At 56.8% G+C, this 14,324-nt stretch overlaps 1 protein-coding gene across 21 annotated transcripts in view; it reads right to left on the minus strand.

Annotated features, from left to right (window-relative positions):
• The window catches only part of Sned1 (sushi, nidogen and EGF like domains 1), a 67,908-nt gene that overhangs the window by 4,815 nt on the left and 48,769 nt on the right, over positions 1-14,324 (minus strand). For 4 of the 21 annotated variants that reach the window (XM_047542662.1, XM_047542652.1, XM_047542658.1 and 1 more), the window contains 7 exons: positions 13,947-14,148; positions 13,793-13,875; positions 12,452-12,553; positions 5,172-5,288; positions 4,524-4,611; positions 647-726; positions 4-158 (listed from right to left, as the gene is read on the minus strand). In XM_047542662.1, coding sequence (XP_047398618.1) covers positions 4-158; positions 647-726; positions 4,524-4,611; positions 5,172-5,288; positions 12,452-12,553; positions 13,793-13,875; positions 13,947-14,148 — 827 coding nt within the window. The other 17 variants (XM_047542657.1, XM_047542651.1, XR_007107558.1 and 14 more) reach the window with 16 other exon arrangements.

The raw sequence follows: 14,324 nt of genomic DNA on the forward strand, positions 1-14,324 counted from the left end.
GAATCATGAAGAAAAGGTCTTGATGAGCAGGAGCGTTCTGTGCCCTTGGCCTGCCTCCCTCCGCCTGTGGCTCCCTGGGTTCCAGCACGGCCCGCTCCTGAGGCACTGGCTTCTCAGTGCTGCGCACCCCTGCCTGGAGGTGGCTGTGGAGGTGGGTCCTGGAGGGCGTAGGGGGCAGGCAGGAGGCAGTAGGAGTGGCCTTGGGAGGGCCGGTGCTGGGTGTGTGGCACCACAGCTTAGCACTCAGGCTAGCATGCGTGGGACCCAGGTGGTCTCGGAGAGTAAGGCCGAGGGTTGGGCCCTGATTTTGAAAGTGTATAATGTTCTCAGAACTCCTTCGGTAAAGCCCAAAGAGTGACACTTGTGACCACCTTGAACCCTTTGGGGAGGAACCTGGGTTTAAATGAGCAGAAGGTGAAAAGGTCTTTCCCATTTCTGAGGCTGTGCCCTTGGGCAGCCAGTAGCACCTGTGCCTGTCCAGCGAGCACCGAGCACCGAGCTCTGTGCAGGGCCAGAGTGCACCTGTGCTCACCTGCCCCCACCTGCCCCCGGGCTGTGTGCTCCTGCTCTCTGCACTGCCCCAGGCACGAGTGGCGCCTCCTTGTCCATCACCCTGCAAGCTGCATGGGCAGCTGGTCCCGCGTACCTGTGGGCCTCCTGGGGCTTGTGCCCTCGCAGCGCTCTTGGAAGCAGGTGTCCGGGTGCACTTTGTACACTCTTTTGTACCTGTTGTCATAAGAGAGCTCTGTGAAGCTAGATGCCGAGGAACGTGCTGCCCCCTCTTGGGCTGTGGACCACCTATGCGTGCAGAGACTTCGAGGGAAAGACTACTGTTCCGGGCCAGACGTTGCCTAGTGTGTTGAAGTGCCCAACGTAAAAGCCATGTGATTTTTTTTTAGAAGATCAGCTGCACTGAGCACAGTCTACATACAAAACGTGCCCATTTCAGAGTGCATCTGAGTGACTGCTGGCAATATCACGTGGCCCTGAAAGATGACACGAGTTCCAGTGTCGTGCCTGCTGGAGGCAGACCCCTGGGCTCCGACCCTTCTGTTCTGCTGTATGAACTTTGGGGAGAAGGCTGAGCAGCCTGGGCTGCAGGGCTGCAGAGGCAGCAGTACAGGGCCAGAGCCGAGGTGTCGTGGTCTAGATGTCGGCGTCCCCCAAAAGCTCACCTGTGAGAAAGTGCAGGAAGGTTCAGAGGAGAAATGACTGGGTTTTGAGAGTCTTAACCAATCAGTGAATTAATCCCTGATGGGATTAACTGAGTGGCAACCGGAGGCTAGTGGGCTGTGGCAGGAGGAGCTGGTTAATTTGGGATGTGGCTATGAGGTATGTATCTTGTATCTGGAGAATGGAGTCTCTCTCTGCTTTCTGATCAACATGTGAGCTGTTTCCCTCTGCCGTACTCTTCTGCCATGATGTTCTGCCTCATCTGGAGTCCTAAGGAATGGAGCTGATCTTCTATAGACTAAGACCTCTGAAACCATAGCCCTGAAATGAACTTCTCTTCCTTTAAAATTGTTATGCCCAGGTCATTTAGTCATAGCTGTGAAAAAGCTGGCCAGAACACATGGTTTCTGCCTCCTCTGCTGTTACCAGCCAGGGTGCTTTGAGCAGCCTCCTTCGGCTCTTACCAGTCTTGTGTCCTTGGGAGACTCATGCCACCTCTCTCACAAGGCATCTGAAGATGATAGGAGGGGAAGGTGTTCAGGGTGAGAGCCATTTAGAAGAGAAGCCCAGGGAGTTTGTGGCAAAGCTATGGCCCACACCAGCTCTGTAGAACCTCCAGGCAGTGGCAGACTCTGGAAGGAGCTCTCCTGTGAACTCCCAGGGAGCTGGACAGAATACAGGAAGTAACTATCTTCGGATGTTAGGAAACAGCAAGCCTGGAAGAGGAGACAGGTGCATGGGCACCTGCAGGTCAGCCTGCAGCAGGTTTTGGACAGAGTTGCAGACGGGTTCAGACAGGGTCACACTGAGTTGAGGAAACAGATGGGAGCTGAGGAGGCAGAGGGAGCTCTGCAGAGGAGGACCCCTGTGGGTGGAATGGCACTTTGTGTGCCCAGAGTACCCAACAAGCTGGGCAGATCCACGGAGGAACCAGTCATCCTGAGAGCCAGAGTGGAGAAGGGGTGAAACCATCCCAGAATAAGGCTACTCCAAAGCCACTAAAGCAAGGCTCAGAAGGACCAAATGCTACCCAAAACTACCTTGCCGAGAAAACATTCTTGAATACAAAAAACGAAACAGTTTGGCACCTAACAACAAACTTTTTAATGTTTAGCATCCTATAAAAATTCTAAGACATTCAAAGAATCATGTGAAGAATTTAAAGTAACGTGACCCCTATCCTGGAGAAAAAGAATTGAATGGAAAAAGTCCAGAAATGGCCCTGAAGATATCTAAGTTTGTGCCTTGTGTTCAGTGATCTAATGGAAAACCTGCTCATGATGAAGAGTAGTGGCAGGCCAGAGAAAGAGCCGAATGGAATTTCTAGAGACGCACAGGGTTGTGTGGGGTCGATGGTAGGCTAGCTGGCGTGGAGGCAGAGGTCGATGGCCGTGACTGGAGGGCAGAGCTGACGTGTCTGTTGCTCCCAGCGCTCTTCAGAACAGTGGGAAGAGCTGCAGAGCAACATCAGCCTGACGGCCTAACTGGCGTCCAGGAGGAGAGGGCCATGAAGGGGCAGGAAGTGCGCATGGAGAAGCAGGGGTCCAGACAGTCCAGATCTGACAGAGGCTGAGCACCCAGAGGTGCCAGGGGTGCACCCCGTCCAGAGAGCGAACACAGACCACCGTGCTGGAGCACAGCAGCATCACGCAGGCCGGAGCAGAACCAGAGAGAGTGTGAAGAGCCAGGGTGTGGGACTCGTCGTGTGCATGGGGCATGGTGGGGTGGGACAAACGAGCAGAGAGTTGGTCCCCAGCAGGTCTGTGCTGTAAGAAGAGTTCTGTGGTTCAGGCTGAGGGCGTGATCCCCAGAGCAGTGAGCGCTGGGCAGTGGGTGTGCGACGCAGGCAGAGGACTCGCTCAGTACTCAGAGAACAGGACTGAGAGCGGTGTGAGCGTCTGCAACTGGGGCGCGTGCGAAGGAGGGTGGTGGCAATCAGAGGTGACAGTCACAGGGCCCCTGAGGCCGCAGGTGGCAACTGGACAAGAAAGGCACGTCCTGGTAAGTCAAAGGTGCAACTCCCAAGCAACAAAAAACCGAAGAAGTAGAATGAGTGGGCCAGTCAGAGGCGAAGGCGCCTACACAGTCAATCCCAAATTAGGAGGAGAAGAGGAAGAGTGGTGCAGAGCAGGTGGCTGAACGGAGAACAAGCAGGCCCAGCCACCGGCTGCCCTGGAAGGGCGAGTGAACGGTCTAGACACGGACAGCAGAGCGTGTCACGCTGGGTACGCAGCACACCGGCGGTGTGTGGAATACAAGGTCACTCAGGTGCAGGCCGTTCCCAGAGGACAGGGCAGACAGCCCTGGGCAACGAGGCTCCCTGTGGACGCGGGGCTGTGACAGTCTGCAGAGCCCCGGCCAGTGGCTGTCACACGGCCTCCCAGCCTGCAGCTCAGCGTCGCCTCTCCTCTGTCCTCAGCCTGGCTTCATGTCAAGCTCAGGTAAAACTCTGTCCTTGCCCCACCTCCCGCCCTCTGAAATGCTGCCACACGTCACTCCTCTGCTGAGCGGCCTGCCACGTCACTCCTCTGCTGAGCGGCCTGCCGTCATACCTCAGTTCACGGAGAACAGGCGCCACCGTCCTTCGGAGGTGCCCTTGCACGGCCTCGCTTAGTGGGCCCACTGGCTTCTGCTGTTCTCAGACATGCCAGGCCCGGGAGGGGACGCTCCTGGTCACCTGTCTGATGTAGGACGGGCCCTTCATCTGGCTCTCCTGGCCTCACTTCCTCTCTCCCTTCCTTCCTTAGCACTCGCCACCTTCTGTGACTGGTGGCCTGTGTCACTGGTAGACTGTGCCTGCAGCAGCCTGGCACACAAGCGTGCCGTCAGGGGTGTGGCGGCCTAAGTGGCCGTGAGTGTCACCTGGAGCCACAGGATTTTGGCAAGAGGGGTCCAAAGAGAAGAGTGAGGCAAATGTCCCTCCACAGCCCACTTTACAAATGGGGAAACTGAGGCATGGGTGACTTGCCCAGGGCCATATTGTGAGTCAGGGGCAATGCTGGGACTAAAAGTTCTCATTTGCCATTTGTTTTTCCAGGGTCTCTGAGGAAGAGAGGGAGGTCAGGTCCTGGAATCCTTGGGCATAGGACCCTCCATCCACTGGGGCCCAGGGGCTGAGGAGGAGGACCTAGGGCTTGGGAGCCAGGGACTGGCTTTCCCCAGCCACTGTTCTGAGCTGCAGGGGCCTAGGCACAGTCTCCTGCCTCAAGCTCCTGGCTTGTTATGTGGCAGGCATGAGCCATCCGTGCCAGTGACTTCTGCCGCCACCGTCCCTCGGGGTTAGTAAGGCAGCACTCTGGAAAGTGAAGAACCCGTCAGCGCAGTAAGGCCAAGGACAGGAGCCAACTTACACATGGTGGCAGGTGCCTCCCTCCCAGACTGGAAAGGACTTTGTCTCCGAGAACAGTCGAGTGCAGGGCCGGGGCACCTTTTTACAGGCTGCCGACACAAAGCAGAAGGGCGGAGGCTTAGGAGCAGGCTCCATGCCACAGGAACTCTCTTCCTGCCCCTCAGGAGAGACCCCTCCCGAGGAAGACCCTGGCAGCCTGTTGGGCCTGGGGTTGGTGCCAGCTGCACCCTGGGATAGGGACTTACCCCAGGGCTGCCCGGCAGCTGCAGGCCAGCGTGGTGGTATGAGAGCTTCTGACCTCCACCCTCAGCACTCAGTCCAAAGGAACCTATGACCCTCCCATGGCCTCTCTTGTTCTCTGACCTCCACTCTGGGCCCTGCAGCCTCACCCTGCTGTGGCATGGCTGCTGCTCATGGCTCCTGTTCTTGGCTTTTCTTAGCCCCCACCTCTTCTGGGTTCACGGATCACTTCTCAGATTCCCTGCCCATCAGCCTCTTTACCTAGGCACTCTCAGACCCCTGTTCTGGCACCTCGCAGTTTGGAAGACCTGGACAGAACCACTTGTGCCCAGCCTCCCAGGGCCTAACCACAGCTTTTGCAATAGGTTCCGGGAAGCCAGTTTCCAGCTTGGTGGCCACTCTGACTTACCCAGCTCACAGCGCCTGCCCTTGAAGCCTGGCCCACAGTCACAGCGGTTGGCACTGGCACCTGCCACACAGGTGCCTCCATTCTGACAGGTGTCTTCTGAGCAGCTCCCAGGGGCACCTGGAAACAGAAGCCAGGAGAGGTCAGCCCCAGACCTCGGGAACCTGCTGGCACCACAGGCTGCATCTCTTGATGGCCTGCCGGGTGCAGGAAGTGGGCAGTGACAGGCCTCGTGCTGCTGTGGACTCAGCACCGCGGGATCTGGTGGGCAGAGCAGCCCTGAAGGGGACACAGGCCTCAGTGCACCTGCCCAACCTCATGGGTCAGAGGAGGGCGTCCACTGGGCCTCCTGTGCCCGCCTACCATGCTGTCCTGCTCTGCCCTACACAGGACTTCTGCTTGGAGCTCGAGGCCCTTTGGTCCTCCAGTGCCTGTCCCTAGTGGGCAGGGACTTGGCCACGCCCCCAGCCCCAGACAGCCCTTCATGCAGAGTTGGCACCTGTGCCCTGAGAGTGACTGCCTCCTCCCAGTGCATCGCAGCTTGCTGTAGAGGAGGCCACATGGTCAGCATGCTGCCCAGGGGGAGCTGGCCTGGCTTGGCCCCATCCCCCAAACGTACCCTGTCCTTATTTTGTCATTATTTTAAAAGATACCTGTTATCTTAATTTTTAACTTAAAACACAAAGAGTAAGACTTGTGCCTTTGCCTTTGTCTAGTCCCGAGGGAGTCTCGGTCTCCAGCCCAGCTTCTAATCCAGCCCCGCCTACCTGACACCTCTCCCAGCTTGTTCCTTGAAGGCTTCTCTGAGTGACCTCACCCCTCCATCCTCACTGGATCCACTCAGCCTTCTTTCCTTCCCCCCACTGTCTTCTGGGCTTTCCTTTCATCATTCTTGATGTACTTAAAATGAGTTTTGGGCTTAAAAACACCTTCATCGTGAACTTTTCAAACTGATGGGCACTCAGTTTCTGCCTGTCCTGCTTCACGTCCATCTCGTCACCCTGAAGAACCACAGAGCAGTTTGCAGGTGTCCTTTCTCCTGTAAACAAGTCAGCTGTATCTGCAGGTGGACAGCAGCGCTCTGCGTGCCCGCTGTTCCCAGGAGCTCTCCAGTGTGGACGTCCCAGGCTGTGCTCACCTTGCCATGCCACTCACAGCTGGCTGACAGCTCCGGCTCGTGAGGGCTGTACCGCTGCACCTGATGAGTCAGGTATTCGTCTGTACCCCTGGTCTTTTCCCTGTCTGTCAAGAATAGGCCCTTTACCCTCGGTGCCCTCCTGGGTCTGACCTGCTTCCTGTGGACTAACCTGTGCCTTACCCCGCAAACTCTTTTAGTAGAGAAGGACATGAGGGCACTTGGGTTCCAAGGCCCTTGGCAGGACAGTTCTGCAGGGTGCGTGTGCACCCTCAGCCATGTCGGAGGCGTGCCGTGTGCCACGCCCCACTTGAGTGGCAACGCAGCCTCCCCCGAGACCAGGTCCTCCTGAGCCCGAGAGCTCTGCCTGCACCAGCCTTCAAGGGGCCTGTGAGTATGTGTGAGCAGGGCCAGCACTGCCCTTGCAGCAGGTGCCCAGGCTGACCGGCAGGTCTGTCCTCTTGAGATGGGTGATAAACTGGGCTCTGGGTGCACCTAAGGCTTCCAGTAGGTGCTGCGTGCTTTTCCTTGGAGCTGAAGCCCCATCTTGGGCCAGCAGGAGCCCTCTCAGGCTGGCTCTCGGCCCCCCGCACAGTGCCGGTTGACTTGCTGTGCACTTGCTGTCTGACAGCTTGTGCCTGGTCCCTTCGTCCACGTTCTCCTGCAGTCTTGGAATCAGCCATCATTTCTCCAAAGCCCCTCCCTTCCTCCATGGAGACGGCTCTCAGAGATCACCACTCGTGAGCTGCCTCTGCCTCAAGCTTCCCAGTGAAGAGAACAAGGAAATTAGGGTTTTAAAAAATAAACAAAGTATGGGTTTATTTTGGTATTTCCAGTTCAGGTTCACAGAATCAAACAGCATTTTTAACCTCCTAGTTTATTTTTTTGTTTTCTCTTGTTTTGGTTCTTGGCATGGGACTCAGGGGTGCTTAACGACTGAGCCACATCCCCAGGCCTTTTTATTTTTTATTTTGAGATAGGTCCTCACTAAGTTGCTTATAGTCTTGCTGAATTGCTGAGGCTGGCCTCCTGAGTTGCTGGGATCACAGGTGTGCCACCGTGCTTGGCATCAACCTCTTAGTTTTATGATCTTACACTAAAGCTCTCAGCCGCACGGACATGGGCCCTTTCTTTACCCCGCGTGTGCTGTGACTGTTTTGCCCATGCAGTGGGCTTACCGCCCACACCAGGGCAGAGCACACCCTTCAGCGTGGCATTGCATGGCAGGATCACTGTTTCCAGTTCTTAAGTATTGCCCTGTCTTTTCATTGTTTAAAAATATTTTTCTGGGTTCTGAAGTGAAAACTATAAACAAGGTTGATATTTCCAGAGAAGACCAGCCTCTGCCTCCATTCTCTTCTCCTGCTCTGTCCGTCCGTGAGTAGCTCACCCTCTGTCTCCATTTTCTTTTTAAACATAATAGAAACGTATTTGTATTTCCTCTTAATTCCACACGACAGAGCACGCCAAAGGCACTGTGCTGCCTGTGGCTTTAAGAGCAGCTCCAATGAGACGACCCCAGGCGCCCCACTGCTCCATGTTGCCATCAGTTCCCCTCAGACAGAAGGCGTGGCCTTCAGCGGTCACCCCCGCCTTCCCTCCTGAGCAGCCCCTAGGTGCGTTCTCTCTCCAAGGCGCCCGTGGGCTCGTTCTGCACGTGGTCATGGTGGCTGGCTCCTCTCCCTGGGTGTGTTTGGAGGCTCCCCATGTGGTGGCGTGTGGCAGCGCTGCATGCCTCACGTCCCTGTCCCACTGACTGGAGGTGGTGGTGGGGTCCCCTCCAGCCGTGGGCAGGTGTTGGCCTCTCTGCCCTTGGTGGTGCTGCTGATGCTGCTGTGGATGTCCATGTGCGAGGCCTCCTGGGCACAGTGTTCATTTTGCGAGGCCTCCTGTGCACAGTGTTCATTTCTCTTGGGTGCAGCTACCAGTGGGCTTCTGGCCCTGTGGTGGCTTTAGATCCACTCCTTCGAGGAACTGCCAGTCAGCCCCTCAGAGCTGCAGCCCTTGCCTCCAGTGCAGTGGCAGGGACCATGTCTCTGAGCCCCACCACCCCCGTGCTGGCCCTCCTGGGGCAGCAGCCTCTCACTGTGCGTCTCCCTGATGACGAGTGACACCAGGTGTCTTTTCTGTGCTCACTGACCATTCGTGTGTATTCCTTGGAGAAATGTTCATTCATTTTCTTTGCTTGCTTTTAAACTGAGCTCTTTATGTATTGTAGATAGAAGTCCGTTACCAGATGTGTGATCTGCAAGTATTTCCACCCATTCTTGAGTTGTCTTTTCACTTTCTTGACGGTGACCTTTGAAGCACAAAAGTATTGAAGTTTTGATGAAGTTCCATTTTCCTTTTTTCCTTTATTGCTCGTATGTTTGGTGTTTTATCTAAGAATCCTCTGCCAGAACCAAGGTGAAGATTCACTCCTGTGTTTTCTTCTAAGAGTTTTGATGTTTTTCTTTTTATTGGCTCTTTTAGTTTACATAACGTCAGGGTTCATTTTGACATGATTATGAAGATGTGGACTGCGATTTGTTCTGATCCATCCCTAGCTTCTCCCCTTTTCCTCCCTCCTCCCCCACCCCACTCCCTTCCCTCTACTAAGAGTTTTGATTTCAGCCCTGACATGCGGGCTCTGTCCTGTGTGACTGGACGTGGCACCTCACGTGAGCACTGTCTACATGCTCACCCTGAGCAGGACCACACTGCCCTGATTCTTGTGGATTCAGTCAGCTTCGACTCTGGAAATTATGAATCCTCCTACTTTTTAAATCTTTTTCAGATTTTTCTTTTTCTTTCTTTCTTTCTTTCTTTCTTTCTTTCTTTCTTTCTTTCTTCTCTCTCTCTCTCTCTCTCTCTCTCTCTCTCTCTCTCTCTCCTCTTTTCCTCTTTTTCTCTCCTGGTCCCCTTGCAATTGCAATTCCATTTGAATTTTGGACACTATAAACAATTGTCTAGAGAAATTTTACACCAGCCCTACAGAATATAGCAATATGTAGGGTATTGAGAATCCACAAGCTTGTGCCATTGTGTGAGTCAGGTTTTCATTGCCGAGACCAAAATACCTGATAGAAACAACTCAGAGGAGGTAAAGAAGTGCATTTTGGCTCACGGTTTCAGAAGGTCAGTCTGTGGTTGGCCGACTCCTTTGCTCTGGCCTGAGGTGAGGCAGAACGTGATGGCTGCAGGGCACGGTGGAGGAAAGCTGCTCAGCAAGCGGCAGAGCCGGGGAATAGAGAGAAGGGGAGCCAGGCCCAAGGTACAGTTTCTGAGGCACACCCCGGTGACCTGCTTCCTCCAGCCACACCCAAGAGTCCATTCAGATTGTTAATCCCTCAAACAGGTTAATCCACTGACGAGCTTCTGGCACTCACAATCTAATCATCTCACCTGGAAACATTCCTGCATTGTCTCATATGAGCTTTCGAGGGACACTTCATATCCAAATCATACAGTCATCATTCCTGACCCTCTAGAATGGGACAGCTGTGACTACAGAGACCAGGTGGCCCTTGTGCCTTCTGTGGACTAATGGGACCCAGCTCTGCAGTCTGCGGAGCCAGAGCTGCCCACTGCCGCCTGTCTCCTTGGCTGTCCCCGCGACATCCTGAGTGTACTGTCTCACGCACAGACAGGGAGAAGGCTGTTTGAACCGGATAGAGAGCGCTGTGGCTGCACCCTGGGGCCGGGAAGACAGGTGGCCAAGCAGAGCAGGTCAGTCCCTGCCCTTGCCTGTGTCACCTAGGGACAGTGCCGGCTGGTCCTTTTGGTGGCATCTACTCAGACCATTGGAATAGTGTCCGTGGTGATAAAACCAGAGCAGCCCAGAAGCCCCCCTGGAGTGGAGTTGGCGGGGGTGGAGGACAGCCGTGGCGCTCCTTCACCTCTGACCCACAGACCCCTGGGATGGCTGGTGCTGACCTTGGGACTCCCCTTCTCCCAGTGAGGCTCCCTCTGGGCTTGCAGGTGCAGCCCTGCCTGGACGGTCACTTGGCCAGGGCACACCTGGCAGTGGCAGTGCTCACTGCGCTCTGGGGGTGGCGGCTCTCTGGGCGCCTCCTTTCTTGAGAAATCAGTCTAACAGCTTCTAGAGAGAAGGAGCAAATTGTCTTGCAAGGAAACAGGACCACGATGGGCACCAGAGACAACAGACTGGGCCTGGGGTGGCCGTGGAGAGGGAGCCATGATGTGGGACTCCACTTCCAGCTACTGTGCACTTCACATGTGGGGGCTCATGAGAGTTTTCGTAGGCACACATGGTCTCAGAATTCCCAACAAGTGCTTTGTGGACCATGACCAGCTGACACACAAAGGACCAGGAACAGCTGCGGCTCTTTCCGAGGTCAAGGTGGGAAGACTGGCCCTGTGGCCCAGCAAGTCAGACTCAAGGTTCCAGTGTTAACAGGTGGGTCGGCTCAAAGTGGACCAGAGGAGCCAGGCCAGAATGGACCTGCATGCACGCACAGTTGGTTGGCAGCAGGGGGCAACTTGTGATCCTCCTGCCTCAGCCTCCTGAGCCACAGCAATTACAGGTGTGTGCCACTGTGCCTGTTCTGATTTGTACTTTACAGTCGGACAGTCAGGTGAGTTGTAGGTCTGAGTTTAAAAGGCAGACAATTAAGCTGTTAAAAGATACGATCGTATACCCAGAAAACCCCAAGAATCTACAATAAGAATCAGAACATTTGGCAGGATGGTTGGGTGGGAGGTCACCATGTAAGGCCAAATAAATATTTAAGTTCCAAGAATAAATAATCAGGAAATGTAATTTAAAAGCCACCATTTATAATATTATTGAACTATGCAATACCCAGACACACGTCTATACTCCGTATCAAACTTCCTAACTCAGTAAGACCCAGTGCTGGAGCCTGGCAGTCTCTGTTAGAAGATGACTTGGCACCCTCCTGGAACTTGGGTGCTCACATACCCAAGATCCAGCATGTCTACTCTTTTGAATGCACTGGAAGAGCCAGTCAAGAACACCCACCGTGGCTCTGGCAGTGCCCGCCACTCGCAAGCCGCTTGCCTGTGTGCAGGGGGTGGATGGGGAAGAGCAGGAGCCCACGCCTGCCGCCATGCTCAGCAGCACATGAGGACACTGCCACCCACCAGGCTCTGGCCAGTCCTGTGCAGGAACCCAGAGAAGGCCCAGGTCTTGCAGAGAAACCCCAGAGGGACGCACACAGAGTGGTGAAGGGGCTGCAGGAGGGTGCAGGGCGGCCAGGGATGGCGATCAGCCTCGCAGGCCTGGGCCACTCTGTTCTCGTCTGCCACTCAGCAGGACCGTCACTGCAGATGGCAGTGGCCTTGGGGCAGGCAGAGGGCAAGGGAAGCAGCTCATGCTCTTCTCACTGCTGGGTTTTGTGAAGTGGGACGTCTGGTACTTAAAGGGGCTGAAATACACAAACCACGTGATGAAAAGTTTGCTTTACTCCATCAAAAAGCAGCATCTCTCACTGCGGGCTGCTGACACATAAGTCCACCCTCCTGTGCCCACAGGCCTCACGTGGTGGGGGACAGTGCTCTGTGGGATGCAGGGTCCGTGGAGCCATGTCTGCAGAGGGCCTTTGGTGCTGCAACTGCCTGGAACTGGCGTCCTTGGGGCCTGGGGTGGGGCCTGGTGTAGGGCCTTGCAGTGAGACCACCCTCAGGCCACGCCTTTACAGGACCCAGCTTTCTCTGGGGTTGGGTTGATGGGTGAACCTATCCTGAGTCCATGCTGTGATTAGGGGAGAAAGGACCAGGTGTGCTAGGACTGTCCTAGAGAGCAGGAGGGAGTGGGCGGAGTGGTGGTCACTGTGAGGAGCTGGCCTCTGTCTTGCTGCCTCCTACCCTGTGTGGTGTGCTGGCCAGGCATCCTGCTGGCCAGGCTCAGCGGCGACTCCTGTGCCCTCCCTGACTGAGGGCTGCCTCTGTGGAGGAGCAGGGACTCGGGTCCTGGGGAGGGGAAGGCCCTCTGCTGGAGGCTGGGCCAGCCTCTCGTCTGTGACTGGATGAGGTGACCCCTGGCGGTAAGGTCTGCCCCGTCCTCTGCAGGCCGGGGTGCCTGGCTGCCCCTCAGGCAGACCCCATGTCTCTGGGGGTGCCTCCAGCGGTGGAGGTGCCTCCAGCGGCAGTCAGCCCCAAGTCCCCTCCGGCGCTGCCGACTTACTTCCAGCATCCTTGTCACCGTCCTTAGGGAGCTGCTGGAGGGCCAGGCGGGTCTGCTGTGGGGCCTCTTCTGTGCTCGCGAGTGGCACTGGGGTGGTGGGTTCTAGGAGAGGCCAGGGCGACCTCATGGCATGCTCCTCGCGCCCGGGCGCTCCTGGGGCTGCCTGGTGACCGTTCCCACCCACCCCTCGGTCCTCCCACTCTGGCACCAGCCCCGTGGCCCCAGAGTGGCCCCCTGAGCTTAGGCCCAGCTCCTACCTCCGAGGGGAGGCCCAGGGCCTCGCCCTGCTCACACTGCCCGTGGCACCGCTCCTCTCCACCCTGCCCTCCTCTGCAGGCTGTGCCCTTGGCCTCCAGCAGCATGTCACCTCTACAGCGTTCTCACTGGGCCCCTGAGCACTTACATCTGTCCTCATGGCTGCGAGTCCCATGAGCTCTGCCTCTGTGCCCACCACCAGGGGCCTGTGGTCAGCCTGACCATTCTGCCTCGCACTCCTCTGGCTCACCGTGTGCAGTGGCCCCTCTGCTCTTTGGCTCCAGTTCCCTCCCCTTGATGGTTCCCACTGAACCAGTGATGAGGCTTTCTGCTGGGAAAGCCCATGAGGAAGACGCCCCACCCTTAGGTGAGCGGTGAGTCCCAGGGATCTCCTGCATTCTACCCAGCAGGCCCTGCAGCATGTGTCAGGGACCTCTGTGTCACTACGGACCAGGAGGGAAGGGCACAGGTCACCTAGACTGGAGGCCTCTTTGCTGCTGGGCCAGCCTTCCTGGGGGCGGTGTGTAGGAGTGCTCACGTGCTGTGCTGCTGAGGCGCCTCAGCCTGACAGGAACCCACAGGCTCCAGGTGGGTCACACTTGTTGCAGGTGATGTGCGTCCCTTGTTTCAGGACTGTGGCCAGCAGCTCTGGGAAGGATCTGTACTTCCGGGAGCTCCCAGGCAAGACTGCTGGTCCAAGGACCACGTTTTGAGTGACAAAGAATGAGAGGACCCAGCACCCTCAGCAGAACTCGCAGTCCTAACGTGACAAGCAGGGCTCCCAGGGTCCCACACCTGTGACTGATGCTGTCTCTGGCATGTCCTCTCAGCAACCCGCGTCTCCAGCTGTATGTGGAGGCCTCACCAGCCTGACCTGACCCTCCCACGGTGTTCAGCGTGTGCTGACCCTGGGGCCCAAGCCTCGTGCGTGGGTGGGCTGAGGCCCTGGCTGGAGACAGGGTCGGGTACCAGGGGTTTTTAGGATCAGGTCTTGCCACTGTCACAGTGGGGCAAGAGCTGGCTGACGGTGGCTGTGTGGTCACTGGAGCTGCCACTGAGCTGGGGCCAGGGACGCGCAGAACTCACGTGGCCTCTCGGGGGCTGATGTGCTGGGCAGGCCCCCGAACCTGGCACTCACTCTTCTTCTTCCATCCACAAGCTCTGAGAAGCTGCAGAGGAGGGCGGGTCACGATGGCTGCAGGCCCCTTGGGCACCCTGGGGCAGTGACCAGGACAGGTACCTCTGGGGTGGGGGCGGTGTTCCTGGGGCGCCGTGGGTATTGAGCAGGCGCAGCTCCGGCAGGCGCGCCGGGGGCGGTCTGTTCCTGAGCACCCGCGGGTGATGTCCTGCCTGGTGCCAGCGTCTGTCAGCGCCATCTCTGGGGGCTGCAGAGCAGGTGGGAGGAAGGGGAGTGGCCACACCACCCTCTGCTTCTGGCCCTGCTGTGGAAGGGGCAGTTCACGGTCTGAGCTTGGGGAGGGGCACGGGAGTGTGTGGGCCTGCGGAGCCTGTCACCCTGCAGCCTCTGGGGAGGCCGCGTGTTGGTGCTGCGGGCACTTGGAACTGGACCTAGGGTGTCCTGGCAATGATTCCTCTTCAAGGTGGCCTTCCTGACCCC

Source organism: Sciurus carolinensis, chromosome 3, assembly GCF_902686445.1.
Source record: "Sciurus carolinensis chromosome 3, mSciCar1.2, whole genome shotgun sequence".
NCBI lineage: Eukaryota > Metazoa > Chordata > Mammalia > Rodentia > Sciuridae > Sciurus > Sciurus carolinensis.